We start from the raw sequence: 27,080 nt of genomic DNA on the forward strand, positions 1-27,080 counted from the left end.
GCCGCCGCCGCCGTCAGATATACATTTTTCCGTATGTCGACGATTGGCTCATTCAAGGGACCTCCGAGGCACAAGTCACCCATCATGTGGACATCGTCAAGGACCTATTCATGAGTCTAGGCCTGATGATCAGTACAGAGAAATCCACTCTGGTTCCCACACAGAGGATAGACTTCATTGAGGCCATCCTGGACTCCAGTCTCGCCAGAGCCTGCTTACTACAGCCTCGGTTTCAGGCGATGGTAACAATTATCCGAGGCCTACAGAACTTCCCGACATCTTCGGCTCGCTCTTGTCTCAGTCTCCTGGGTCACATGGCTGCCTGCACGTTCGTGACCAAACACACTAGGCTATGCCTCCGTCCCCTCCAATCTTGGCTCACCTCGGTATACCACCCGGGCAGAGACACCATAGACATGATAGTCACGATTTCCCCGAGCATCCTAGGCTCCCTCGACTGGTGGTTGACGCCCTCCCTGGTGTGTGCAGGGATGCTGTTCCATCCGCCTCACCCTTCTATTTTCCCGACAACGGAAGCGTCATCTCTCAGCTGGGGTGCTCAGCTCGGCCATCTTCGCACTCAGGGCCTTTGGTCATCTCAGGAGCTGGCCTTGCACATCGAGAGCTGAGAGCAGTCCGCCTTGCGTGGCAGGCGTTTCAACAGCATTCGCAAGGCTGTTGTGTTTCAGTGTTCACAGACAACACAACAGCCATGTATTACATAAACAAGCAGGGAGGGACACAGTCCTCCCCCCTTTGTCAGGAAGCCATCCAGCACTGGGACTTCTGTATAGCCCACTTGATAAACCTGGTAGCGTCTTTTCTTCCAGGGGTTCGGAACACTGGCGGATTGACTCGGCGGATCGACTCAGCAGATCCTTCCTATTTCACAAGTGGTCGATTCGTCCAGACTTTATTCATTCTGTTTTCTGGAAGTGGGGCTTTCCCCATATAGACCTCTTCGCTTCCCGCGAGAACAGGAAATGCCAGATGTTCTGCTTCTTCCAAGGCCTCTCCCTGGGCTCAGTCTCGGACGCTTTCCTAATGCCATGGACAAGCCAACTGCTTTACGCCTTTCCACCGTTCCCGCTGGTTCACAGGGTCCTGATAAATCTCCAAAGGGACAGAGCTCGCTTGATCATGGTCGCTCCAGCGTGGCCCAGGCAGCACTGGTACACCATGCTGCTCGACCTGTCGATAGCCAACCCAATTACCCTGCCTCTTCGTCCAGACCTCATAACTCAGGACCACGGCAGACTTCACCACCTGGACCTGCAGTCCCTTCACCTCACAGCATGGCTGCTGTGTGGTTAAGCCAGTCCGAGTTACGTTGCTCTTCCTCAGTACAACAAGTACTCCTGGGTAGCAGGAAACCTTCCACTCGGTCAACATATCTGGCCAAGTGAAAGCATTTCTCCTGCTGGTGCGAAACGCATAATGTTACTCCCACTGAGGTCTCGATCCCCACCATCTTGGACTTCTCCTTGTCTCTCAAACAGGGCCTAGCGGTATCATCATTGAGGGTGCACTTGGCGGCCATCTCTACCTTCCACCCAGGGGAAAGTGGCCGCTCTGTTTTCTCACATCCTATGGTTTCTAGGTTCCTCAAGGGCTTGGACCGCCTATACCCCCAAGTACACCGTCCCGCCCCAACCTGGGACCTCAACTTGGTTCTAACCAGACTTATGTCTGCCCCTTTCGAGCCGTTAGCAACCTGCTCGCTACTATACCTGTCCTGGAAGACAGCTTTCCTCGTAGCCATTACATCGGCCAGACGAGTCTCCGAGCTTAGGGCTCTCATGGTGGACCCACCGTATACTGTGTTTCACAAGGACACAGTGCAGTTGCGACCACACCCGGCTTTCCTCCCTGAAGTGGTAGAGGCCTTTCATATCAACCAGGATATCTTCCTTCCGGTCTTCTTCCCAAAGCCACACTCATCACGACGGGAACAACAATTGCACTTCCTAGACGTCCGTAGAGTGCTCCCATTTTATATCAACGACAAAACTCTTTCGTAAAACACTCCAACTCTTCATCACGGTGGCAGACCGAATGAAGGGCCTACCTGTCTCCTCCCAGAGGATCTCATCTTGGGTGACGATGTGCATCCGTACTTGTTATGACTTGGCTCATGTTCCCTTGAGCCACCTCCCCGCACATTCTACCAGGGCTCAGACTTCATTTGCCGCCTTCCTGGCTCATGTACCCATCCAGGAGATATGTCACGCAGCTACCTGGTCCTCGGTCCACACCTTTGCCTCACATTACGCTCTGGTTCAACAGTCCAGAGATGACGCAGCATTTGGATCAGCAGTTCTACATTCTGTGACATCTCACTCTGACCTCACTGCCTAGGTAAGGCTTGGGAGTCACCTAATTGGAATCAATATGAGCAAGCACTCGAAGAAAAAAAGACAGTTCCTCACCTTTGTAACTGTTGTTCTTTGAGATGTGTTGCTCATATCCATTCCAAAGCTGCCCTCCTTCTCCTCTGTCGGAGTAGTCAGCAAGAAGGAACTGAAGGGCTGTTGGGTCGGCAGGGGTATATATCCGAGGCCATGGCGGCGCCACTCTAGGGGGCGACCCAGCCGACCCACCGAGTGTTGCTAGGGTAAAAATCTTCCGACAAACGTGCATGCGGCGTGCGCACCTAATTGGAATGGATATGAGCAACACATCTCGAAGAACAGCAGTTACAAAGGTGAGTAACCGTCTTTTCTATGATGTAATTGAATGGGAATTTTTTTCATTTGACTGTTTCTCATCAGATCCTCCTTGTATTTTAACATTTTTCCATCCCCTCCTCCTTATTAGGACATAGGGAATCTCCGTTTATAGATCCTCCCCTGAGGGATGTCTCAACCACATTCTCTTCCACACCTGTCCGCTTTCCCCCAGCCATTATTTTAGAAATTGTTCTATGACCTTTTTAATTTTAAGCGCCAGCTATCTGGTTCTGATTTGGTTTAGGTGGAGCCCATCTTTCCTGTAAGGCTTCCCCTCTCCCAAAGCTTCCCTGATTCCTAATAAATCTAAACCCCTCCTCCCCACACCATCGTCTCATCCACACATTGAGACCCTGCAATTCTACCTAACTGGCCCTGCACATGGAACTGGAAGCATTTCAGAGAATGGTACCATGGAGGTCCTGGACTTCAATCTCTTACCTAAAGCCTAAATTTGGCTTCCAGAACCTCTCTCCTATCCTTCCTATGTCATTGGTACCTACATGTACCACGACCACCGGCTCTTCCCCAGCACTACATATAAACCTATCTAGATATCTTTGAGAGATCTGCAACCTTTGCACCAGTCAGGCAAGTCACCATGAGGTTCTTCTGATCATCACAAATGCAGCTATCTATGTTTCTAATGATCGAATCGTCCATTACTAATACCTGTGTCTTCCTAATAACTGGAGTTCCCTGCCCCGGAGAAGTATCCTCAGTGTGAGAGGATACCACAACATCATTTAGGAGGAGGGTCCCAACTATGGGATCATTTTCTTCTGCTCCAGTTGGATGTTTTTCTTCCCTGAGGCTTTCATCCTCCTCAACAGCACAGAGGCTGTCAGACCAGGGATGGACCGTTCGACTATGTCCCGGAAAGTCTCATCTATGTACTTCTGTCTCCCTTAGCTCCTCCAGCTCAGCCACTCTGGTCTCCAAAGTCCGTACATGGTCTCTGAGGGCCAGGAGCTTCTTGCAGCAAATACATATGTACACCACCAGCCCATACATGCTGCATTGGGTGCAATAAACTGGGTAGCTCCCACTGTGTTGCTGGACTTCTGCCTGCATTCTCTTTTCACTCCCAAAGCTTGTTCCCTTGTTGGTGCTTTGTTTTTATCAAGCAGTGTTTTGACCTTTAAGTGCAAAGAATGTTAGGTGTATCTAGCCCCTGTAAACTCCCTCACCAAACTCCCCTGTTAGCTGCTCCTGTTCAAAATAAACTAGGTCTGTCAAGCAATTAAAAAAAATAATTGCACTGTTAAACAATAATAGAATACCATTTATTTAAATAGTTTCGTATGTTTTCTGCATTTTTCAAATATATTGATTTCAGTTACAACACAGAATATAAAGTGTATGGTGCTCACTTTATTTTTTTGATAAGTATTTCCAGTGTGAAAAAACAAAAGAAATAGTATTTTTCAGTTCACCTAATACAAGTACTGTAGTGCAATCTCTTTATCGTGAAAGTTGAACTTACAAATATAGAATTATTTACAAAACACTGCATTCAAAAATAAAACAATGTAAAAATTTTAGAGCCTGCAAGTCCATTCAGTCCTATTTCTTGTTCAGACAATGCTCAGACAAACAAGTCTGTTTAGATTTTCAGGAGATATGGTAAACAAGAAGTGGGCAGCATTGTCACCTGAAAGTGAGAACAGGCATGGCACTGTTGTAGCTGGCATCACAAGATATTTACAGGCCAGATTTGCTGAAGAGTCATATGTCCCTTCATGTTTCAACCACCATTCCAGGGGACGTGCTTCCATGCTGATGACAAGTTCTGCTCAATAACCATCCAAAGCAGTGTGGGTGGATGCGTGTTCATTTTCATCATCTGAGTCAGATGCCACCAGTAGAAGATTGATATTCTTTTTTGGTGGTTCAGGTTCTGTAGTTTCTGCATCAGAGTGTTGCTCTCAAGACTTTTGAAAGCATGCTCCACATTTCGTCTCTCTCAGATTTTGGAAGGCACTTCAGATTCTTAAACCTTAGGTTGAGTGCTATAAGTATCTTTAGGAATCTCACATTGATACCTTCTTTGCGTTTTGTCACATCTGCGGTGAAAGTGTTCTTAAAATGAACAACGTGCTGGGTCAGTATCTGAGACTGCTATAACATGAAATATATGGCAGAATGTGGGTAAAACAGAGCAGGGGACACATTTAATTAATGCATTGTTGTTGTTTTAATGAGTGTCATCAGCGTGTCCTCTGGAATGGTGGCCAAAGCATGAAGGGGCGTACGAATGTTTAGCGTATCAGGCACGTAAATACCTTGCAATGCTGGCTACAGAAGTGCCATGCAAATGCCTGTTCTCACTTTCTGGTGACATTGTAAATAAGGCGGCAGCAGCATTATCTCCTGTCAATGTAAACAAACTTGTTTGTCTTAGCGATTGGCTGAACAAGTAGTAGTACTGAGTGGACTTGTAGGCTCTTAAGAAGGGTTAGGCAACCTATGGCATGTGTGCCAAAGGCACCACAAATGCTGATTTTCAGTGGCACTCATGCTGCCCGGGTCCTGGCCACCAGTCTGTGGGCTCTGCATTTTAATTTAATTTTAAATGAAGCTTCTTAAACATTTTGAAACCTTATTTACTTTACATACAACAATAGTTTAGTTATATATTATGGACTTATAGAAAGAGACCTTCTAAGAACGTTAAAATGTATTATTGGCACACGAAACCTTAAATTAGAGTGAATAAATGAAGACTCGGCACACCTCTTTTGAAAGGTTGCCGACCCCTGCTCTAAGTTTTACATTGTTTTGGTTTTGAGTTCAGTTCTGTAACCAAAAAAAAAAAAAATCTACATTTGTAAATTGCACTTTCATGACAGAGATTGCCCTCCAATACTTGTATGAGGTGAATTGAAAAATACTTTTGTTATTTTTGTAATAAAAAATAACATACACTTTGATTTCAGTTACAGCACAGAATACAATATATGAAAATGTAGAAACATCCAAAATATTTAATAAATTTCAATTGGTATTCATGTAACAGTGCAATTAAAACTGCAATTAATCATGACTAATTTTTTTTAACCATGATTTCTTTTAGTTAATTGCATGAGTTAACTGCAATTAATCAACGGCCCTAAAATAAACACTTCCTTCTCAGCTCCTGAAGGGCAAAACTTCTTAAAATCATTCTTGGGTTTGGCATTGGTATTAATGTACCAATTGGAATAATTTGGTTTGTGAAGTAGGATGGGTAGGCCCAGAGTTTTAGGTAGTAACAGACTGGCCTTTCATTTCCAATAGCAGGTCCAGCTCAAAACTACATATCAGAATAATTTCAGGAGCCAATTTGGCTAATCATCGAATAACTGGTGTCCAGATCACTGATATATAGTAGGAAAGCTGCCTTATAGGCTGTACCCAGCAGATCCTGGTTGGAGCGCCGTGGAGTTAAACAGTGGTCTTTGTGCTATGAGATTAATTGGCTGGATTAGGATTTGTAGTGTGAGAGGAGAGAATGAAACCATGGGACCGAGAGCCTTTTGGCATTATCACAGTACAAAAAATAACTGTCCTCTCTAAGGGGTAGTAACTAATCACTTACATATATATATCAACCCAAAAAAATCACCACCACCATTGAGATGTTAAATTAATGTGCATTTGATTGTAGACTGATTTTGCCAGAGATTGCTGTGCATGCATCTTCATTTTAAAAATTCTGTTTCCCTGTTATTTCTGGTAAACTGCAACTGCCTGTGCACCTTTCTGGTAAACTGCAATTGCCTGTGCACCTTCTTGTGTAGCCATCATCCTACTGGGGTCACAACTTCATTTGCTTTAACTACATATAGTGAGCATCCTCATTCTTAGTATAGTTTAAGAGAGTTTGGTAGAAATACACCAGGGATGAACTTGATCTGGAGGTTTTACAAACTAAGAAAAGCAATGCAGTGCTTGTATTCATCCTTATTGAATTACATACCAGTTAAGATCAGTTAGAAAAGCTCCAGGTATCCCTCGAAACAGAGAATGTCAGTACTTGTAGATAGTTTTCTGTTCCACAGCAGAGAGGTTGATCTTTGGGCAGGTTAAGGAGGTTCAGTCGGCATTTTGGTCTTAGCTTTATGTGAACAGCTGCCAGTTTTTAAATTATTTTATTAATTGGCTTGGAAATTTGAATTTTTTTTCTCATGTGAGCTCAGCTCATCTGATGCACTTCATTTGCAGCCGTAAGGTGGGTTTATTAAGTAGTCGTACTAAATATTTTGTCAGTCTCCAACTACAGAACCACAAATTCTAGATTGTAAATTCCTCAGTGACGGCTCTGTTCTCTACGGTGGTGAGCATGTGACCACTTAACAAATGCATTACTTTATAAGAATACTGTTTTCTGATGTAGAACGTATAGAGGCCAGATTAAAAGAATGTATTCTAGTTAGTTTTCACAACACTCACATATATTTTAGTTTGTGGGAGAACATGGGTGTATCAAGTTGCTCTAAAACAATGGTTCTGTTTTAACTAGCGTCATGTTAAGGTTTCCATACAAAGGCTTTTTTCCTTAATGGAATTGTTCAGCTTGACTGGTTATTTTACAGGAACTTAACAGTACTGACTTTCATTAATATTACAGGATTATGTCGACAAAGAAAAGGCAATTGCCAAGGCCTTGGAAGACCTCCGAGCAAACTTTTACTGTGAACTCTGTGACAAGCAGTATCAAAAACATCAGGAGTTTGACAACCACATAAACTCTTATGACCATGCTCACAAACAGGTAAACAGCTGCGGTCACTGCAGATAAGTACCATGATATTCTCGTTGCAGGAACCTTCTTGCTGCTCTTGTTTGAGATGTGTTCAATTGCCAGCAATGGAATACTCAGTGAAAGAAATGTAACTGATGGCATCAGGGGGTGAAGCTTTGAACTAACCATGTTCAGGAGCAGGTGGCAGTCAGACTGAAAAGGAGATTAGATGTGTATGGATGGCTTCCACTTAATTCATCAGTGCTTTGGAATGAACAGTGGAGCTTTTGAGGCCCAAGTAATAGGCCCTACGATGAATTCCAATAATTGGGATATCTAGTTTCACATACTAGATTGCAAATGGAATAGAGAATTGTACGTCTGGGTGACATAGGTTTTATAAAAAGAATGGCGGTTGCAGCAAGGAAAAAGTCATTAGGAGTAATATCCAAGTCCTGTAACTCCACTGAGTTGGCCAATTCTAAAAAATTTTCTGAAACATTTGAATTTCAAAAGGTGGCCTATGCTGTGATATCTATAGACACCTTGCTGTATGTTCATTACTAAAAGTTCAGGCCTCAGACTTAGGGCTTGGCTACACTTGCGAATTAGAGTGCATTAAAGCAGTCCCAGGCGCCATAGCTGACTACACGTCCACACTGGCAAGGCACGTAGAGCGCTCTGACTCCATGGCTAGAGCGCTTATGGTACTGTACCTTGGCGAGTGGAATAACGTTTGCTGTGCCTTGGCGACAACGCCTGGCGTCAGTGTGAACGAGGTGTTGTATTATTGCACTCTGACCAACCTCTGGAAACGTCCCATAGTCCCTTTAAGTCAAGTGACCGCTCTTGTCATTGATTTTGAATCGCTGCAGGAATGCAGATATGCCCTTTCAAAGCTCCATTTCTGACAGCCGGCATGCTTATCTGCTCCAAGACAAAGCAAGCATTACTGTGGAATGCTGTGTGTGAGAGGGGTGGGGAGGGGGTCTGCTGCTGTCTGAACTTACAAGACAGCATGCTGACATGCTCTCAGCCCCCCAAGAAACCCATCCTTCTCCTCCCACATACACACAACACGCTCCCTGTCACACTCCACCCCACCCTCCCCATTTGAAAAGCACGTTGCAGTCACTTGCATGCTGGGATAGCTGCCTATAATCCACCACTCCTAGTGCTGCTGCAAGTGCCACAAATATGGCCACTCCAATACGCTTGAAACTGTCAATGTGGACAGACTGCAGCGCTTTCCCTAGTGTGGTCTCCGAAGGCTGGTTTAACTCAAAGTACTCTACATCTACAAGTGTAGCCATGTCCTCAGTCTGTTCACACACGTTAGACCAGTGATTTTCAAATGTTTTGTATTGGTGACCCCTTTCACACAGCAAGCCTTTGAGTGTGGACTCCTTCCCCCACCCCCCCAGTTGTTATACATTAAAAATGGGAGGGGTAATTTAATTTAAGGAGGGCTGGAAGCTGTCGGCCCCCGTGTAACCACCTTGCAACCCACTGAGGGGTCATGACCCGCAGTTTGAGAACCCTTGCTTAGACTGATTGAGTTTTAGGCATTACATAACTTTCTGTTTTAAATGTGTGTCTATAGATAGATGAGGTGGGTGAGGTAATACCGTGAATTGGACCAACTTCTGTTGGTGAAAGAGACAAGCTGAAGAAGAGCTTTGTGTAGCCCGAAAGCCTCTCTCTCTCACCAACAGAAGTTGGTCCAATAAAAGCTGTTACCTTACCCACCTTCTCTCTCCAATATACTGGGACCAACACAGCCACAACAACTCTGTCTATAGATATCACTTCTCAGAAAGAAGAGATTTTGGTCTTCTGTAATATTACCTCTAATAGAACATCATTAATTTGTCCTGACGACTGGAAGATGTATTGTGCATTATTGACATCTGTAAAACAGCAAGTGAGCAACAAATACAATTTTAAAACCAAGGAGAATGCATCACAAAATATACTTTGTTCATTTAAGTATAGAATTTGATACTAAATAAATTCAGTATTTTTTTTAAAAGTAATGAAGTTTTAATAATACGAGACCTCACTATAGCACTCCTCAATTCTCCGAAAACTATAGTGCGGTAAATTGAGGTTTACAGACTAGCAAAGTACAAATTAGTGAGTTTCTATTGTATTATGGAAAACAGCTATAGAAGGGCTATTTTGACTTAGTTGATGGGCACATTAGACTGCTGATAGATGGAGTTGTTGCAACTTTCTGATTTAATATTCTTTGGACTTTTCATCAGTTTGGCTGAAATTTGAGTGCATGGCAACAGGGGGGCCTGTTTAATACCATATCTTTCAGTGTGATGATATATTAATGGCAGCTCTTGATAAATGTATCTGAACAATTAACAACAGAGAGATCTATAGGAGAGTGACTGAACTGACATATTTCAGCCACAGCTTGGAGAGACTTAGAGGAAAAACTGACCCGCAGAGCATGGGCCAACCTCATGTTGGCGGAAGAACTGTCCACCATTAGTGTGCGAGAATCAGGTGGCAGAAATAAAAGCTGCTTGGGGAAAACTTTATGCTGGCATAATCTTCTCATCCATACAAATAGATTTCTGCTTTTGGTGAAAAACTTTCTGGTATTGGTCGTCTGAACGGATACCACCACTGGATAATTTGCAGCTGTTACACCAGTATTGAATGAGTCCTGGAGCTTATGAAACTCCAGATTTTTTTTTATGGGAAATCATCCAATAAACAGTTCAGGAAGTCATCTATAGAAAGTTAAAGGCAGAAGAAATCGTGCTGCATTTAGGAGATTTGTGCGGAGTTAAGGTGCAGCTGGCCTTGTTAAGAAGGTCTGAGTTTAGCAGCAAATTTGAAACTGCCTGGGAATATTTTGAAATAGAATTTTGCAGTAGATAACTGTATCTTAGCATGTCCCATTGCCTTTAATAATTATGATTGAAGGTAGGGTCACTTCTGAGGGACAGATTTATCCTTTTTATGAGGGTAGCTTTTAAAATATTAGCCTGTAGTTTTGTTGTGAGACAATAGAAGGTACTGTAGATTGACAGGTCAGTTTTCCTAGAATCATCTTTGATCAGTGAAGGAAGCAAAGCGATGTGATGAAGACAAAAGCATTTATTCTTCTTGAGCATTGACTTATGCAAGTAATTATTAAGGTTAGTTAATTAGCCCAAAAGAACGACTAGTGTGCTAAAGTAAACCAAGTGCAAGCTGTCCTGCGTAACCTTAAGTTGAAGCTGAAAATTATTTTTTTTAAAAAGCTATCCCATTTTCTATAATATTTTCCCTTAATTGTGCAGTCTCTTCAAGGAAAAGGCAGCAGTGATAGTTACCTTCCAAAGAAATAATGAAGATGGAGTAGAGAAGAAATTTTAGAACTGAGATCAACTTTTTATTATCTAATTCTATAAAGCAGAGAGATTCCAATAGGAAAAAAGAAGATATAGTTAAGGTGAATCACCTTCTGCCTGTTGCCAGAATGTATAGGGGACCAAGATTAAATAAAGCACTTGCAGACTTGATTTCTTATTTCATACTTTCTTTGGATCATTTTTCTTCTCAACTAAAACTTGAGTATGACAGAGGCTGGGAACTTGTGTTTCCCATTTGGCTTTATTGCTGGGGAAAACAAGACTCCACAACATCCTTAGTGATAAATATACCAAACCTCTATAGTATCAGAGGGTAGCCGTGTTAGTCTGGATCTGTAAAAGCAGCAAAGAATCCTGTGGCACTTTATAGACTAACAGACGTTTTGGAGCATGAGCTTTCGTGGGTGAATACCCACTTCCTCAGATGCATGTAATGGAAATATCCAGGGGCAGGTATATATATGTGTGCTAGCAAGCAAGCTAGAGATAACAAGGTCAGTTCAATCAGGGAGGATGAGGCCCTGTTCTAGCAGTTGAGGTGTGAAAACCAAGAGAGGAGAAACTGGTTCTGTAATTGGCAAGCCATTCACAGTCTTTGTTCAATCCTGAGCTGATGGTGTCAAATTTACATTCACCTGCACATCCACCAATGTAATATACGCCATCATATGCCAGCAATGCCCCTCTGCTATGTACATCGGCCAAACTGGACAGTCTCTACGGAAAAGGATAAATGGACACAAATCAGACATTAGGAATGGCAATATACAAAAACCTGTAGGAGAGCACTTCAACCTCCCTGGCCACACTATAGCAGACCTTAAGGTGGCCATCCTGCAGCAAAAAAACTTCAGGACCAGACTTCAAAGAGAAACTGCTGAGCTTCAGTTCATCTGCAAATTTGACACCATCAGCTCAGGATTGAACAAAGACTGTGAATGGCTTGCCAATTACAGAACCAGTTTCTCCTCTCTTGGTTTTCACACCTCAACTGCTAGAACAGGGCCTCATCCTCCCTGATTGAACTGACCTTGTTATCTCTAGCTTGCTTGCTAGCACACATATATATACCTGCCCCTGGATATTTCCATTACATGCATCTGAGGAAGTGGGTATTCACCCACGAAAGCTCATGCTCCAAAACGTCTGTTAGTCAATAAGGTGCCACAGGATTCTTTGCTGCTTTTACAAACCTCTATAGTCACTGGAGTTTGGTGTGCTTGGCAATATCTGGCAGCAGTGATCCGATACAGATGTGTGAGAGGGAGAAATTCGTAAGACCATAACTTTAGTTTACATTTTCCATAGCATATTACCTGTCAAGAGTAAATTTCCTTTGGGAATAGTCATTGCTTTTAAATAATTTAAAATGGCAGTTTCCTTATTTCTAAAACTGCTCAGTGGACATTACTTTATCCCTATGAAATAGATCTTCCATCCCTACATCTCCTTCTGTTCCCAAGATATAAAAACACTGTCTTGTATTCCAGGAAGGAACTCAGGATTATTGCGAATCAGGGACAATAGGTAAGTGTATTGATCCCTACCCAATACATTTTGGACCTGCCACCAAGTTGTCGACATTGAAAGTATAAAGGGAAAGTCCTGGTTATGTATGTTTGTTAATGGAGGGACATATTTGAGTTCTCCAGCTTCACAACCAAATTCAAAACACCAGTGATTCTCTATCTGGAATTTTTCAGTTTTTCAGATTTTGAATTGTGCATTAAATTGTGAAATACATATTCCTGTGACTGCCAGGACCCATTGGCTGGTTTAATTCTCTACATTTTTAACCAGAATATCTGGGAAATAACACTTTTTTTTCTTTAAAATAAGGTTAACATTTGAAAATAAGATGTTGTAATGGATGTTTTAAAGAGTATAGCCCCATCCTCAGAGTAGTAAATTCCTCTGAGGAAAAACTTGAGAAGACTTATTATGGCAACTGATATTCATACAGAAGGGGGAAAATGACTCAAATAAATTAAGATTTTTTGAGTACATTCAAAGAGCAGTTAAAAAGTGTTAATTTTGCTTTGTACAATGGAAAGTTACTGTAATTTTTAATGGAGATTTCTAAATGAGGGGAGAGCTGTTGGGTGCAGCAAACAAAAGTTAATGGTTGTGTGAACTGTCCCACCTCTGAAGCTGTAGAAATCCTGATGCAGCCTTTTATTAAAGGTTCAGATTCAAAAAGAAAGGATTAGATGAAAGGAAAACTTCGATAGCTAGCTGCTGACTTAGTGATATAGAAAAGAACCCCTCACAGTTAATCCCTCAGCTCAAATGTATGCCATTAGGCATCTAGGGAGGGCACCAAAGCCCTTGTGTTTTATGGGGATGGCAGATTTCTCCCTTTGTGATGCTACCTCAGTCACCTTTGAATTAAACCAGCTGTATGTGGCTTGGAATGATGCATGTAGCTTTCTAGCCTCGGCACTCAGATATTCTATATTTACATTTATGTTCTCCTTTCTTAGAGCCCTATTCCTATATGACTACATCATACAATATTGATGACCATCAGTCAGACAGGGATCGTCTATCTTCTGAATAGTGTATGATACACTACAGCTTTTTCAAAACTCCAGGACCTGTAACAGTCTCTTAAATCTTACAGCTTCTGGCTTTTTTTTTTTTTTTTTTTTTTAAATCATCCTCTCATTTGACTCCAGGAACATTTAAGTTCTATAACATAGCATTGATCAAATGTTTTCTGAACTTGCATATCTATATCCACTAGTCAGTTTTCCATCGCTACTGTGCCAAGTAAGAGGAGAAGCACCATTGCACCGCCCAGCAGAAAGGAAAGTGCTCCCTGTGTAGTGCCCTAAAAGCACAGGATAGTTGAGTATTCCCTGGCAAGTCTTGTCTTCAAATGTGAGGGCTCCGGAATGTTCACACGTGTGAGGATTGCAGATTTACTTTAAATAGAATGCAACTCATGCAATAGTATGATCCAACTAGAGAACCTATTCCTTCCAGGCTACTGTCCTCATCTCTCTGCCAACTGCTGTATAGTATAGAAGAGCAGATACTGGTTTTCTGAACCTTTTATGTGAGTTTGTTCTGTATTGTATACGCTTCTGGGAGAGACTGTATGGTCTGTCATATATTGTGCAGACATTTAGAGAGTCTGTATTTCATTTCATAAAAATGATTATAACATTGCACTTGTTCTTTACACTCACCTAGCAAGACAAGTGTTTTTGCATCAACTTGTGTGTTAGACGGACACAGACATGGATTCTTGTTTCATCTTTGTCTCCCTTCGTATTTCATTTTCAATTTATGAAAATAACTTCTAAACCTAAGGGTATACCGGTAGCCCTGTGGCACTGAAAACTATTGCCTTTCGCTGATATTAGCATTCACAAAGCAACAAACTCCAGAGGTGGCATAGACTAAGATACAGTTCTGTAGTGTGCCCAGAGCAGTGGGGATCCAGTTCTGCTAAATAACTTCCCAAGTTAAAGATGGAGTAAATGCAGACACACAAAGGGAGGAGCATCACTGCACTGAGAGAACTAACAAAATAGCCTTCCAAAATGTGCCTTTCTTCATGAAAACACCTACATCCTCATGTTTCAGTTGGTTCTAAGATACTTGTTTCATTTTGAGGCAGACTGTTACAGCTTTAGTGTTGCCAGCATCTCTACTTTATAACACCAAGTAGCTTCAGGATATTCTCTTCACTTTGTGAAGTCCCCTGTACTTGAGTTCTGTCTGAAGGCAGGTACATGCTAAAGAACATGAGTAAACTTTTCTCCTCTCTCCCCACAACTGAGATCTGTGCATGATTTTATTTCAGATTAGCCTTCTCCTTCTGTCTGAAAATAAATGCTCAGCAGACTCAACTGTCTTTGTGCCCTAATAAAATAAGTACCAGATTAAATGGTGTAAAGTGAACTTCAGCCTGGAATGCTTTGGTTACTTCATGGGTCACAATTCTGGCTTTATTGTTCGTTCTTACACACTCTACTGAGCAGCTGTTTGTCTTGACTGAGTCTTCCTTACGTGCCTGTAATGGGCATATCTCCAGAGCCTTGTATGTAGCATAAATTTAAAATCATCCAGGAATGTAGCCTATTTGAGCTAGTTAGAGAAGTCCTGTGGGCATATTTTGTAGGAGGGTTGTAAGTTGCTTTAAATGCCAGCATCTCATGGCATCATAAGACACCCTCCTTTACCAATCTTCTTTCTGTGCACCAGATTACTATGGTAACACGAGAGCTCTAGAAAACCTGTTCTGAAAGTGCCTATTCATGCCCCATTGAAATCAATGGAAGTTTTGCCATTGACTTCCGTGGGCACAAGATCAAGACCTAAGTCACAGATGAAAATATTCTCATACTCCATCTAAGCTGAGGTTGGTGGCTGTGGATGAAAACATTACTGATCCCATGAGATGAAGCATTTCAGAGTGTTTTATGATGATCTCCTCAATGCAATCTGAGTGTCTTATCTAACTGAAGTGTCTACATTCTGGTAAAATTCATTTCAAGGTCTGGAGCCTTGTGTGTTTCTTGATTGGCCAGTTTATGTGATTTTGTGAAAGTGATTTCTCAGTATAACCATTACTGCATTTTGATTAATAAAGTGGTGAATAATACTCTTGGTTTTCTGGTAACTTTCGTTCTGAAGTAGGTCAGTACATGTATTACTACTTGGAAAGCATTGCTGCTTCCTAGGAAAGCCAATTCCTCAAGCCATGCCTTTTTTAATTTCCTGATCTCTAAATCTTTTTGTAGTGTGAAATTGTAATTTGGTTTAGTAAAGCTCATAACAGAAAAGTCTCATATTAATCAGTATTTAAAACAGGAGTGATGTTCTTGTTGATGAGTTTAGGGACCTTACAATTAGATGAGCATTTGTTTAGGGATTTTAGATGGAAAAATTAAGGCAGACTGTTTATTGAATAGCTTTCTATGAAAGTTAAGGCCTTGTGTGTTGAAAAATTTAACTTGGCACCCCATAATCACAGATTCCCCTAGATTTAGGCCTTGACGGTTTTGGTTGTGTCTATCCCAATTATGTGTTTGGGTAGGTGGGTGGTTTTATTAGTATTGTAATTCCGTTGACTGGTCCGTCAGTGTGTTCCATTGACACCGCTGACATCCATTGGTGTGCTCATATTAGTTCAATTCTGGACTTGGAAAGGAGGGGCTAATTGTTTATTCCATGGCAGGACTTCGTATAAGACCACTCCACAAGTTGCTTTGCACTTACCAAACTGCCTGTGAACAAAGACTTTTGGATCTTGTGTCCATAGTAATTCGTTTTTACATGTTTGCAAACTGGTCTTTTGTTTTTCCATGATTACTTGTATATGAAACTTGTTAGCAGTTTAGCCAGATTTCTTGGCATTTTGGCTATTTCCAAACTTTTGTGCTTGAAAACACATCTTTCCAAGAGCCAGAGACTAACTACCAGTATATAATATTCCTTGTTTTACATCTTATTTGGTACAACCCTGAAGAATGATGGTGCAGTGCTGTGAGAGAGTTTAAAATGCTAAAGCTAGCAGTTAGATTATCCTTACGTCCAGTGAATAAAATAAATGTGCACTGTTACTGAATTAAGTTGAAGATTAACCTGACCATTGTCTGTTGGTATTAAAGGAATTATGCCACTTGTCATGTAGTCTGGTATTCACAGGTCATAATTTACAGTATGTTCTTGATAACTAATTTACCATTGCACTAATATTTACTTAGACTTTCTTACGGATTGAGAATAGTTGACAATACACAAGTTTGTATGTTGATAGCTAGAGCATCTCGAATACACTATGGATAGGGACATGTTATGTAGAGTTTATGTAAAATCAAATTGTTTTTCTGGAGGTGGGGGATAGCACAGTCTTTAGGGCACTGTTGGTTTGGCTCTTGAAAATGGTGTAATTACTGTTTACCCAAATCACAGGTAAAGATCCAACTCAATTGTCTGTCATTCGCTTCCTTTACAGAGTCTGCAGTATATTATCATAGTATAGTGATACTGCACTTCCTTTTCTCACTTCAGAATCAAAAGGGGTGGGGGGGAGAGAAGAGCAGCATTGACAAAAGCATTAATTGTCTGGTTAAACCGTGTGTGTAATGAAAACAAGATTACACTATGGGCAACACGACCATATTTGAGCCTGCGACTCTAGTGAGCCTGCTGTATGGTTCAAAGGTGGGTGTTTAAAGCCACATCTGAAGGATGAGAGTGGGTTTCTGGGAGTTTGGTGTTTGCACCCTCCACTTACTCATACAAAGTGAAAAGTTGTAATTCATTTTTATTGTAAAAAGCTGGGTCATTTTTTCCCCCAATGGATGAAAAATCCAGAAACTTGGCATCGAACCCCAGTTAAATTGTTTTGCCAGCTGTTGGTGACTTTTATCTTCCTGGAGCATTTAGATAAGCCGTTTTAATCAGCATGAAAAAAGCTGATACCATTGCTTAGCCTGTTCTTCCTCTAGAAAGAAATTTACTATTCATTATTTAACATATTACCTTCCCCCACACCCTAAGCCCTTTTCATCCTGGTCAAAGTAGTGGTTATTTCAGGTGGGATCATTGCGCTGTGTGTATGTATGTGCATTCCCTTCCTCTTACCCCTGAAACTGAGCCTTTTAGCTTTGATGGATCCGCTCCTTAGTCAATACGATAGTCTGCAGATACGCTGAGCGCTTGTGTAGTAATGCTTGCTTTTATTTTTTCTCTTTTCCACTCTTGTTATATTTTTACTTTTTTTTTTCTTTGTGATGTAACATTTTCAGCTGATGTGTTGAAAGCAAATCCTTCTAATTTTGGAGTCCAGATCACAAGAGTGAGTTTCCTTCTACTAGTGTCTGTAGCTGTATTTCTTTTTTTTTTAATTTTGTGTGTGTGTACGTGTCCTCCCTTCTGATTTTGATAAAGCTCAATCACATTTAGTAAATATTATTAGGGAAGAGAATCCCCCATCTTGTCAATCTTCATCTTTTGCACAAAGCAATGTTCACTTTACATTGGGTCAGATCAGTTCCTCAAACTTGATCTGTTTGATAGATTTTCAGATCCTGGCATGTGACGAATATCTCTATGCAGTTCTATTCTAATCAAGAATCAGCCTTTGGTAAAGGTTATATTTTGAAGTAAACAATTGTTAAATTATAGGCCAAGGTTTTTCAAGAGCGACTACTGATTTTTGAATGCCCCAATTTTTAGAAGCTCAGTGTGACACACCTTACAGGGATGTTTTTCAGAGGAAGTGCTCAGTGCTTTGGTACCAAAAAACAGGCAGCCAAAATCACTAGTCCCTTCTGAAAATCTTAGCAAGAGCTGCCTGTTGGTTTTCTCTGTGGATCAGGACAGCACTCTTAAACTAATTGTGTATTTTTGCAAGTTAATCAGCGGAAACAGCGTTTTTCCCCTAAGGTTTAAGACTGAGATTTTTCAAAACTGCCCAATGGATTTGAACACCCAACCTATTAAAATTAATGGGCTTTGGGGATCAGGCTCTCCTAGGGGCTTTGAAAATTGCGTCCTAGGTCAAGAAAATGCTAAACTACTTAGACCTAGCTCTGTTTTCCCTATTCCACCCCAAGCTTCCAGTCCGTGCCTCTCTGGTATCCAGTGCCACTTCTGATTCTTTTTTTCGGTGGACTTACTAAGAAACTGGCAAAGCCATGCTGCATTCTTGCTAATATTGGAAATTTTTCCACACTGTCCAAACACGACATACAGGAAAATGAGTATACTGCTCAGGGTAAAAGGTATTTTCCATTTTGTTGATTAAACAGTCACTTTCTTGAGTTCAGTTCTAGTTACACCCCGCCTCCCCAACTGTAATTTGTACATTGCTTTTCAAGATATGTACCTGGATAATTTTTCTGCACTAGCTAATCCCTTTTCATTCTTTGGTGCATACTATCAAGACTTCTGTCATGCACTGTCAAGTATATTTGCACCCTGCAAGAACAGCAGAGTAAAGTCATTTTTTTTTCCTTCCAGAATTTGCTTGTTGCTTTGAAATCAGCTTCATTGTATATGCTAAAGAAAATGTATCAACATTGATTGGAACTGCAGATATTAGATATGAAGTAGTAGCCAAAAGTGATCAACAGTTGTCTTTCCATTTAACTGTTGGGAGGATGGCTGTGTGTTCTGTTTGGCTTGGTGGACTAAGATGCTGTCACTCCATCTTAGCTCAGTAAATTTCTACTGGTTGGTGGTGGGGTGGGATGACAACACACTTTCCAGTGTTACAGCAGAGAAACTCTTTAATGCACTGATTCACTTGCCATTTTCATCTGATCTCTCACTGTCTCTTGCCACAGAGATTGAAAGATCTCAAGCAAAGGGAATTTGCTCGCAATGTCTCTTCAAGATCACGTAAAGATGAGAAGAAGCAAGAGAGGGCCCTCCGGCGTCTACATGAACTGGCTGAGCAGAGAAAGCAACCTGAATGGTGAGTGGTAGAGATCTCTGGCCATGGCTAGACAGCACAGAAATGGGTTTCACCTGAAGTAAAAAGGTTACAAAAACTACTGCTTGTAACCAGTACATCATTCTTGCTGCTGTGCATCTGAGCCATTGCGAAGTGATGTGTTTGCAACTAGCAAGGCTTGAGGCTCAGCCTTCTTTCCACTGACATTCAGATGAGTAAATTAAGCACTATGCAAAACAGTTGTATTGTCTTTCATTCCAGCTGTAGCCCACAGCTCTTCATAGTGTTAAAGAATGCAAGACATTGGGCAGGATTGGGTAAAAGTTACCCCGAAAAGGGTGAAAAGCCATTGTCTTAATATATTTACCATATACTTAATTATGCTAAGAACAGGCCTAGGGGGCATTAAAAATTAAGCATGGGCAGGAGAAAAATTATTTAAACGGAGGTATGACGCCACCTATAATCTTCTGTGAATCTCTCTAATCAGCCTTCCCCTCTATTTTAAAACATTCCATAGCGCTCCTGGAAGCGGGCCCATGTTCAAGACGACCACTGTGGCTGTAGATGAAGAAGGTGGTGATGATGATAATGATTCAGCAGCTAACAGCAGTTCTTCCATCCAAACAACTTCTAGCCAGGCTACAGAAATAACCATGGACAGGGGAGTCATTCTGAACACTGGACAAGTCAACAGCACTATTCTGTCAGGCCAAATACCAATCCAGGCAACACAGGCAATCAATTTTGGCGTTAAGAATAATTTGGGAACTCCACTGCAGAAGATAGGAGTGTCATTCTCTTTTGCCAAGAAGGCTCCAGTAAAGCTTGAGTCTATAGCGTCTGTTTTCAAGGACCATGTGGAGGAATCGAGTCCTGCAGATGGAACAAAAACTGAGGAGAGAGCCTCCTCCGATCAAGGGACTTTGCAGAAGACTGGTGAGGCTGAGACCACAAATAGTCCTGACAACAGAGTTGAAGATGATGACCAGCATGAAAAAGACAATGGATCTCTTGCCACTACATTATCTAAGTTAAAAAAGATGAGAAGAGAAGATGGACCAATGCCACTAGAGCCAGAGTATTATCATTATATTCCCCCTGCCCATTGTAAAGTAAAACCGAACTTTCAGTTCCTGCTTTTCATGAAGTCCACAGAGCAAATGGAAGCAGAAAATGCAAGCAAAAAGATGGTGCATGAAAGTAAAAAGAGTAGTTCTCCAAAACCCAGAGCTGGCAAGCACACAGAAAAGGCAGCTGAGTGCACTGTGCAGCAGAAGGAGCCTAGTACAACTGAACTTACAGCTCAGAGAAGCAAAACAGAAGCAAAAGAAATTCCAGAAAATGCAAGTTTGCAAGAAAGCAAGCAGTCTACAGAAAGCAATCCCCCAAAACAAGACACTGCTAAAGAAGCCACTCAGCCTGTCCCAGGTTGTAAAGAAGTCATCGAGGGACCGAAGCATCCAATGGGACCCTTTTTCCCAGTTTTGAGTAAAGATGAAAGCACTACTTTGCAGTGGCCTTCAGAACTTCTGATATTCACCAGGGCAGAGCCATCTGTTTCATACAGTTGTAATCCCTTGTATTTTGATTTTAAGCTGTCACGTAACAAAGATGCTAAAGCGAAAGGAGCAGAAAAACCTAAAGACACATTAGGTCTTTCTAAGGGAAATATACAATCCACAGAATTTAGTGACATAAGCAAAAGCAAGGAAAGAGGAAGCACAACTAACAGTTCTGCTGCAAAACCAGAAAATAAACTTGTCTCTATCTGTAGTACCCAGAGCAAGCAGGAGTCCAGCTTGGCAAGCGTTAGCAAAGTGGGAGAAACAGATGACAGTAGTAAAACTTTAACCAGTAAAAAAGACAAGGCTGGGAAATCCCACAAACATAAAAAGAAAAAGAAGCACAAAAAGTCCAGCAAGCACAAACGTAAACACAAGGAAGAAGCTGAAGAGAAAAGCCGAAAAACTGACATGAGGGAGGAGAAACCCAAGAAACGGAAAAAACACAAACACAAAAAAAGCAAATTGTCTCTTCCTACTGAATCAGAGCGGGTGCTGAAACCGGACGTGCCCGATGAGGGGAGCCATCTGCAGAAGAGAAAACACTGCTTTCAGGACCCTCAGCGAAAGGCACTCTCTGCGGAAGAGGGGACTAGTGGCAAAAAAGAGGACAGTGGTCACTCTTCCCAAGAGCACAGCAGCAAAAAACACAAGACTGACCTGCAGCTATCATCTGCCTCAAAAAAGCGGTGTTCTGCTCCTTCTTTTGGCAGGTCCAGCCATAGAAGCCGGCAGAGTAGTGGGGACTATGAAAGTGATGAAGGCTCTCTCCGAAAAGACTTCCGACAGAAATCTGTGTCACAGTATAGTGATGACTATGACTCTGGTAGTGACCACTCCAGAAGCCGTTCCAGATCAGGGCGAAGACATTCTTCTCACAGGTCCTCTCGAAGGTCATACTCAACGAGTTCTGATGCCTCTTCAGACCACAGTAGGTATAGTCGCAGGAGAAGTTATTCAGATGATAGCTATACTGACTACAGTGATAGATCAAGATGTCATTCAAAGAGGTCTCATGACTCAGAGGATTCTGACTACAACAGCTTAAAACACAGATCAAAAAGGCACAAGTACTCCTCCTCGGAAGATGACTACAGTCTAAGTAGAAGCAGGTCTAGAAGTCGAAGCAGGAGCCGAACCCACACTAGGGGAAGGTCAAGAACAAGAAGTCGGAGTAGAACACAGAGCAGCAGTTGCAGTCGCAGTCGAAGCAAGAGGAGAAGTGTAACTGGCCGCAGTTGGAAACGGAGTCGGAGCTACAGCAGATGTCGCAGCCGGAGCACAAGAAGCCATTCACAGAGATCTCTTTCAAGAAAGGGCTCTCGGGATCATGAGAGCCCTGAAGACAGGAGATCTGGGCGAAGAGACTTCATCAGATCCAAAATATATCGCTCGCAGTCTCCACACTATTTCAGAGCAGGCCGAAGCGAAGGGGCTCTGAAAAAAGAGAGCAGAGGAGATGAAACAAAGGTAACTGGCTCTTTTCCTCAAAATAGCTGTAGCTCTGGCTTGGGGAAAGCTCCTGAAAGTGATTGTGGTCCAGAAGAAAAGAACTCAGCCACAGCAAAACTGCTGCTAGAAAAGGTTCAGTCCAGGAAGGTTGAAAAGAAGCCCATTGCTAATGATGAAATGCTAGCAGGGACAAACAAGGTTGGGATAAAACTTAAAGATCCTCCACAGGGGTACTTTGGCCCTAAGCTTCCCCCCTCATTAGGCAACAAACCAGTTCTACCTTTAATTGGGAAGCTCCCTACAATCCGAAAACCAAATGCCAAGAGGTATGAAGAGGTGGGAGTAGAGAGGGGTGAGGAACAGGAGCTGTCAGAGGCTGATGAAGTTCCCCAGGGTAGCACGACGAGTCAGCTGGCAGTCCAGCCTCTGCTGGAGGAGGAGGTGGTGATGCTGCTGCAGGACAAACCACTGGAAGAACAGAAACCTGCTGAACCTGCTGTGGAAACACAACCAATTCCTCTGGAACCGCAGGCACTTCCTGAATGCTACAGTTCTGGAGAGCTAATTATGCCACACAGCTATCTCTCTGATCCCAGTGATGGTGATGCATTAGAACCCGTGGAGAGTGGTAACCCGCCTGTCCCTGTAGAAACCAACATGATGCCTTTAGTTCCAGACGTTGAGCACTTTCCTGGTTACGTGACTCCGAGTGGGGAGCCAAGCATTGACGGAGAGCCAGAAGGAGCAGAAGATTCCTCCCTGGCACCACTTGAGAGCCAGCCAATCACTTTCACGCCTGAAGAAATGGAGAAGTACAGTAAGCTTCAGCAAGCAGCTCAGCAGCACATTCAGCAACAGCTTCTAGCAAAGCAGGTCAAAACCTTTCCTGCTTCAGCAGCGCTGGCCCCAGCAGCACCTGCTCTACAACCTATCCACATTCAGCAGCCAGCAGCTGCATCTGCAACATCCATCACCACTGTGCAGCATGCCATTCTGCAGCACCATGCTGCTGCGGCTGCTGCAGCTATCGGAATTCACCCACACCCTCACCCCCAACCTCTTGCTCAGGTTCATCATATACCCCAGCCACACTTGACACCCATTTCATTGTCCCATTTAACCCATTCTATTATTCCAGGGCACCCCGCTACATTTCTAGCCAGCCATCCCATACATATCATTCCTGCATCTGCACTCCATCCAGGTCCCTTCACCTTTCATCCTGTTCACCATGCTGCTCTTTATCCAACACTTCTTGCCCCTCGACCTGCTGCTGCTGCAGCTGCTACAGCTTTACATCTTCACCCTTTGCTGCACCCCATTTTCTCAGGTCAGGACTTACAGCACCCTCCCAGCCATGGCACATGAAGAGAAAGTAACTCAACCTCAGGGAATGGAGACTTGCACATTTCGAAAAGTGAGGTGAAGGTGATCCAGCTGACAGGTGAGATCTGAGAATTTCCTTTCACTCTTAACAGCCGAGGAAGTGAGTTCTGGCTTGAAGGCCATACCTGTGGTGCAGCAGTTCAGTTTTGTGCGTGTTGTGTGCATTTGTTTACTATTAGGGATTTTCTCACATTTCCACATCTGAGAGAACATATTTATGTAGCACCATCATAGCCCAGATGAATCATCTCAAATTCAGAGAGACAAGACGCTTTGTGAAGGGCTTTTTTTCCCTGTATTTTTACATGTTTATTCATCTTCCTTCTGCTCTCTTGTAAATGACATAGTGTTGCCTACTCTGGCTGATGGTTCTCTCTCTCAAATCCTTGTAATGAGGTCATCTAATTAAAATGGTCTACATGATTGAATCCTGGTTGTAATCAGTGATGCTGCATGCATAAAACATTTAATAACTGACAGCTGTGTCCTACCAAGAGGACTTTGCTGGAAGGTCATGGCCACTCTTGGTTTTGCTGAGGCAGTGACCAGTTAGCAGACATTGCAGAAGAGTTCTTGGTACCTGATGTCACATACCCCACTGTCTGACGTACGCGGCGAAGGTGGAAATAGGATTTAATTTTAAAGCTTTACTGAACAAAAGAGCTAACTATGTTCAAAGCTTGGGCACTTCTCCATCCTGTGTTAAAATTCTGCTCTCAGGTGAGGATTGTGCGCTGAACCTTTTGTGTGAAACAGAGCGGTGTTCTCAGATTGCTGGCTTGTGACTTTGGTCTAGGCTTTGACCACTGTACTCTTGAGAGAGATCTTTCATACTCCGATCTCCCGAAGTGTTGTAAAAAAGAGGCATTTGGTTGAGAATGAAAGAAAAATCCCTTCCTGAGTTGAAGCAATACAGAGGAGCGGAACCCAATAACAATCTGGAGAAATTAACCAGAATATGTAAAATGTATTCTTTTCTCTGTAATATTGATGTTTGTTTGTTAATTTATAGGATTTTTTTAAATGTAAAGACTTGCACTGAACTCTGTAAACGTAAAAATGCTGCTTTTTGTAGCTCATATAAAAAGGTTACATATTTGTAGTATACTGCAATAATATTTTTTACAGCCAGTTCTTTTAGTGGTCCTTGTTCTGGTGGCTTTTGTGTAAATATGTTTGCTGTAGTTGAAATAAGACACTTGTAAAGGTTAAACTTACCGTTTCAGCTAGATACAAAATGACTAAGCATGTATATTTTATCAAGCTCATGTATTTTTGGAGTTTTTATGGACTATAAAATGTAAAAAAAAAAACAAAAAAAAAACGTCATTTAGCATTTTGCAGAAGAAAAATGTGAGGTTTAGAATAAATGCGGTGCATTGAAGACACTGATGACTAACAGCTAATGAATTGTATCATGTTGGAAGGTGATGACTGCTGGATTTGTAAAATGCTGTACAGATGGAAGCAACATAGGTATATATTGCATGCTTGTGATCTAGAGCTAAGCCACTAGCTTCAGAGGAATCTGATCCTGCTGGCAGATTCAGGAGTGTCAGGAAATTAGGTTAAGTCCCATACAGAACAAAATGCTCATGTTTATTCCTGGGTTTGAACCACTGACTTGCAGATGTCACCCTAGCTACTTGTCAGGCACAAGTCCACTATTCCAATGATAAAAGAACTGTTAGCTTTAAAATGTGCCTTTTTATTTTGAGTGAGGTTTTTTGGTTGATCACTCATTCATTCAAGCTCCTCCCGCCTGTGCCATTTTTCTGAAGGGATTTGTTCACATATCAGCTCCATTACTAACTCTGGAAGTTCTGTCCCTCCGCTAAACAGCTGTTCCCATTGCGTCAGCCCTAAAACAGGAGCTCCTCTCCTGCTTGCTTTGGAGGAGTTAAAGTCCAGTCTCTGGTTTAGAGCATATTTCAAATGTGCGGGGCTCCATACTCTCTCTGTTCACAGTAACTCCCTTGTGGTCTGGATTGGAAACATGGCTGGATTCCATGCTCTGTGCTGTCAGACTCAGGCCAAGACAGCCTGCTCTGAGATGAAGCAACAAGCATGCTGTGGCTACAAGCATAACTAGCATTCCTGTTCTTCCCTTTCCTCCTCATACCCCTCTGAGCACTGTAGAACTGAGAAATCGGGAGTGTAAATTCAAAGGATTTGAAGCCCTGAGATTGCTCGCTATTTAAAAAGAGACATTTGCATTTTGAACAAACAGCATTGAAAAAAAATCACCTGTTAAAATAAAGGGACTCCATTTTTAATTGATGTAAATATTTAACAGATACAGTATTAATGTTAATGTTTCAGTGGTGAGCTTCATTAGCTGTTAGATTCAATATGCGTGTTCTGGCACCCGACAGACTGCAGTGGGGGGAGGAGGTTGACTTCCAGAATAGTGCCGAAAATGAACCTAACAAGCATAAACAAACTGTATTTAACTTTGTCACATAATATATATATATATATATATATATAATATGCTGTAAAATGAGGGGAAAGAAACTTTCTAATAAACCAAGGATTTGTGGAAAAATGATGATGTTCTTCCCAAAAACACAAGACAAGCTCTTGCAGCTGGTGGTTAATCTAGATGGAAACAGAGAAGGGGGTGGAATTTGGGTCATCTTTTAGCATTCTCAGTAGTCTGAATTTCAGCTGTTTTAAATGCTCATTGCAACAGAGGAGAACTGAGACTGTTGCTAGTAAGAACTGCTGGGTTATGTAAAGACCTGTCTTCCAGTGCTGGCTGTTCAGTGAGCACAAGCATTTCCCACCATGTGGTAGGTTTCAGTTTCTAAAAGTGGTCCCTGGCCTCCTTGGCATGTGGGGGGAGGGGGTTCTTAAGAGTCAAAATTGATGTAGAAATTACATATACAGAAAAACTTCTGCTGTAGTCTCCAGTGTGCTAGTCTGAGCCTTGCCTCCCAGAGCTTTAGTTGCCACTTTCCCAACTCCATCCGCTGTAATCTTTTCCAAGAGCATAACACAGCCACCTGTTTCCTGCCTTGCTATCAGTGTGTTTGTGGCTGGTGTGTAGAGATGGGAGGTGGAGGACAAAAAGCCCAGACTGATCATTCCTTAATCAAAGAAGTTGTTTTCTTTAGACCTTCAGCAGCACCTGTTTCTTAGCACCGTAGGCTTCAAGGAGAGAACTGGATCTTCCTTTTGAAAAAGCTCCTCATGGTCGCATCCTCCAGGCCAGGCTGGGCTTTAAATTACAGCCATTAGGTGCTGGAAGCTTATGGAAGGCTGCAAATGAAAGCCCTAGGTTCCCTCCTCGGGGGAGGGAGAATCGGTCACATTTGTAGGGGTCCACAAATGAGAGAGGTTGAAAACCTCTGCTCTAGACCGTGCTTGCCAGCTGTCCTACACTCAGAGTTTAGGGCTCTGGGGGTGAATGGTTGCCATTGC

At 42.3% G+C, this 27,080-nt stretch overlaps 1 protein-coding gene across 7 annotated transcripts in view; it reads left to right on the forward strand.

The window, feature by feature from the left end:
• Nucleotides 1-26,205, forward strand: part of GPATCH8 (G-patch domain containing 8) — an 86,419-nt gene extending 60,214 nt beyond the window's left edge. For 6 of the 7 annotated variants that reach the window (XM_030541655.1, XM_030541658.1, XM_030541660.1 and 3 more), the window contains 5 exons: nt 7,342-7,485; nt 12,323-12,359; nt 17,600-17,649; nt 19,142-19,272; nt 19,772-26,205. In XM_030541655.1, the coding sequence (XP_030397515.1) occupies nt 7,342-7,485; nt 12,323-12,359; nt 17,600-17,649; nt 19,142-19,272; nt 19,772-23,636 (4,227 nt within the window). In that variant the 3' untranslated portion in view covers nt 23,637-26,205. The remainder of the gene's footprint in view (nt 1-7,341; nt 7,486-12,322; nt 12,360-17,599; nt 17,650-19,141; nt 19,273-19,771) is intronic. The other variant, XM_030541656.1, reaches the window with a different exon arrangement.
• Nucleotides 26,206-27,080: the final 875 nt, after the last annotated feature.

Source organism: Gopherus evgoodei, chromosome 23, assembly GCF_007399415.2.
Source record: "Gopherus evgoodei ecotype Sinaloan lineage chromosome 23, rGopEvg1_v1.p, whole genome shotgun sequence".
Taxonomy (NCBI): Eukaryota; Metazoa; Chordata; order Testudines; family Testudinidae; genus Gopherus; species Gopherus evgoodei.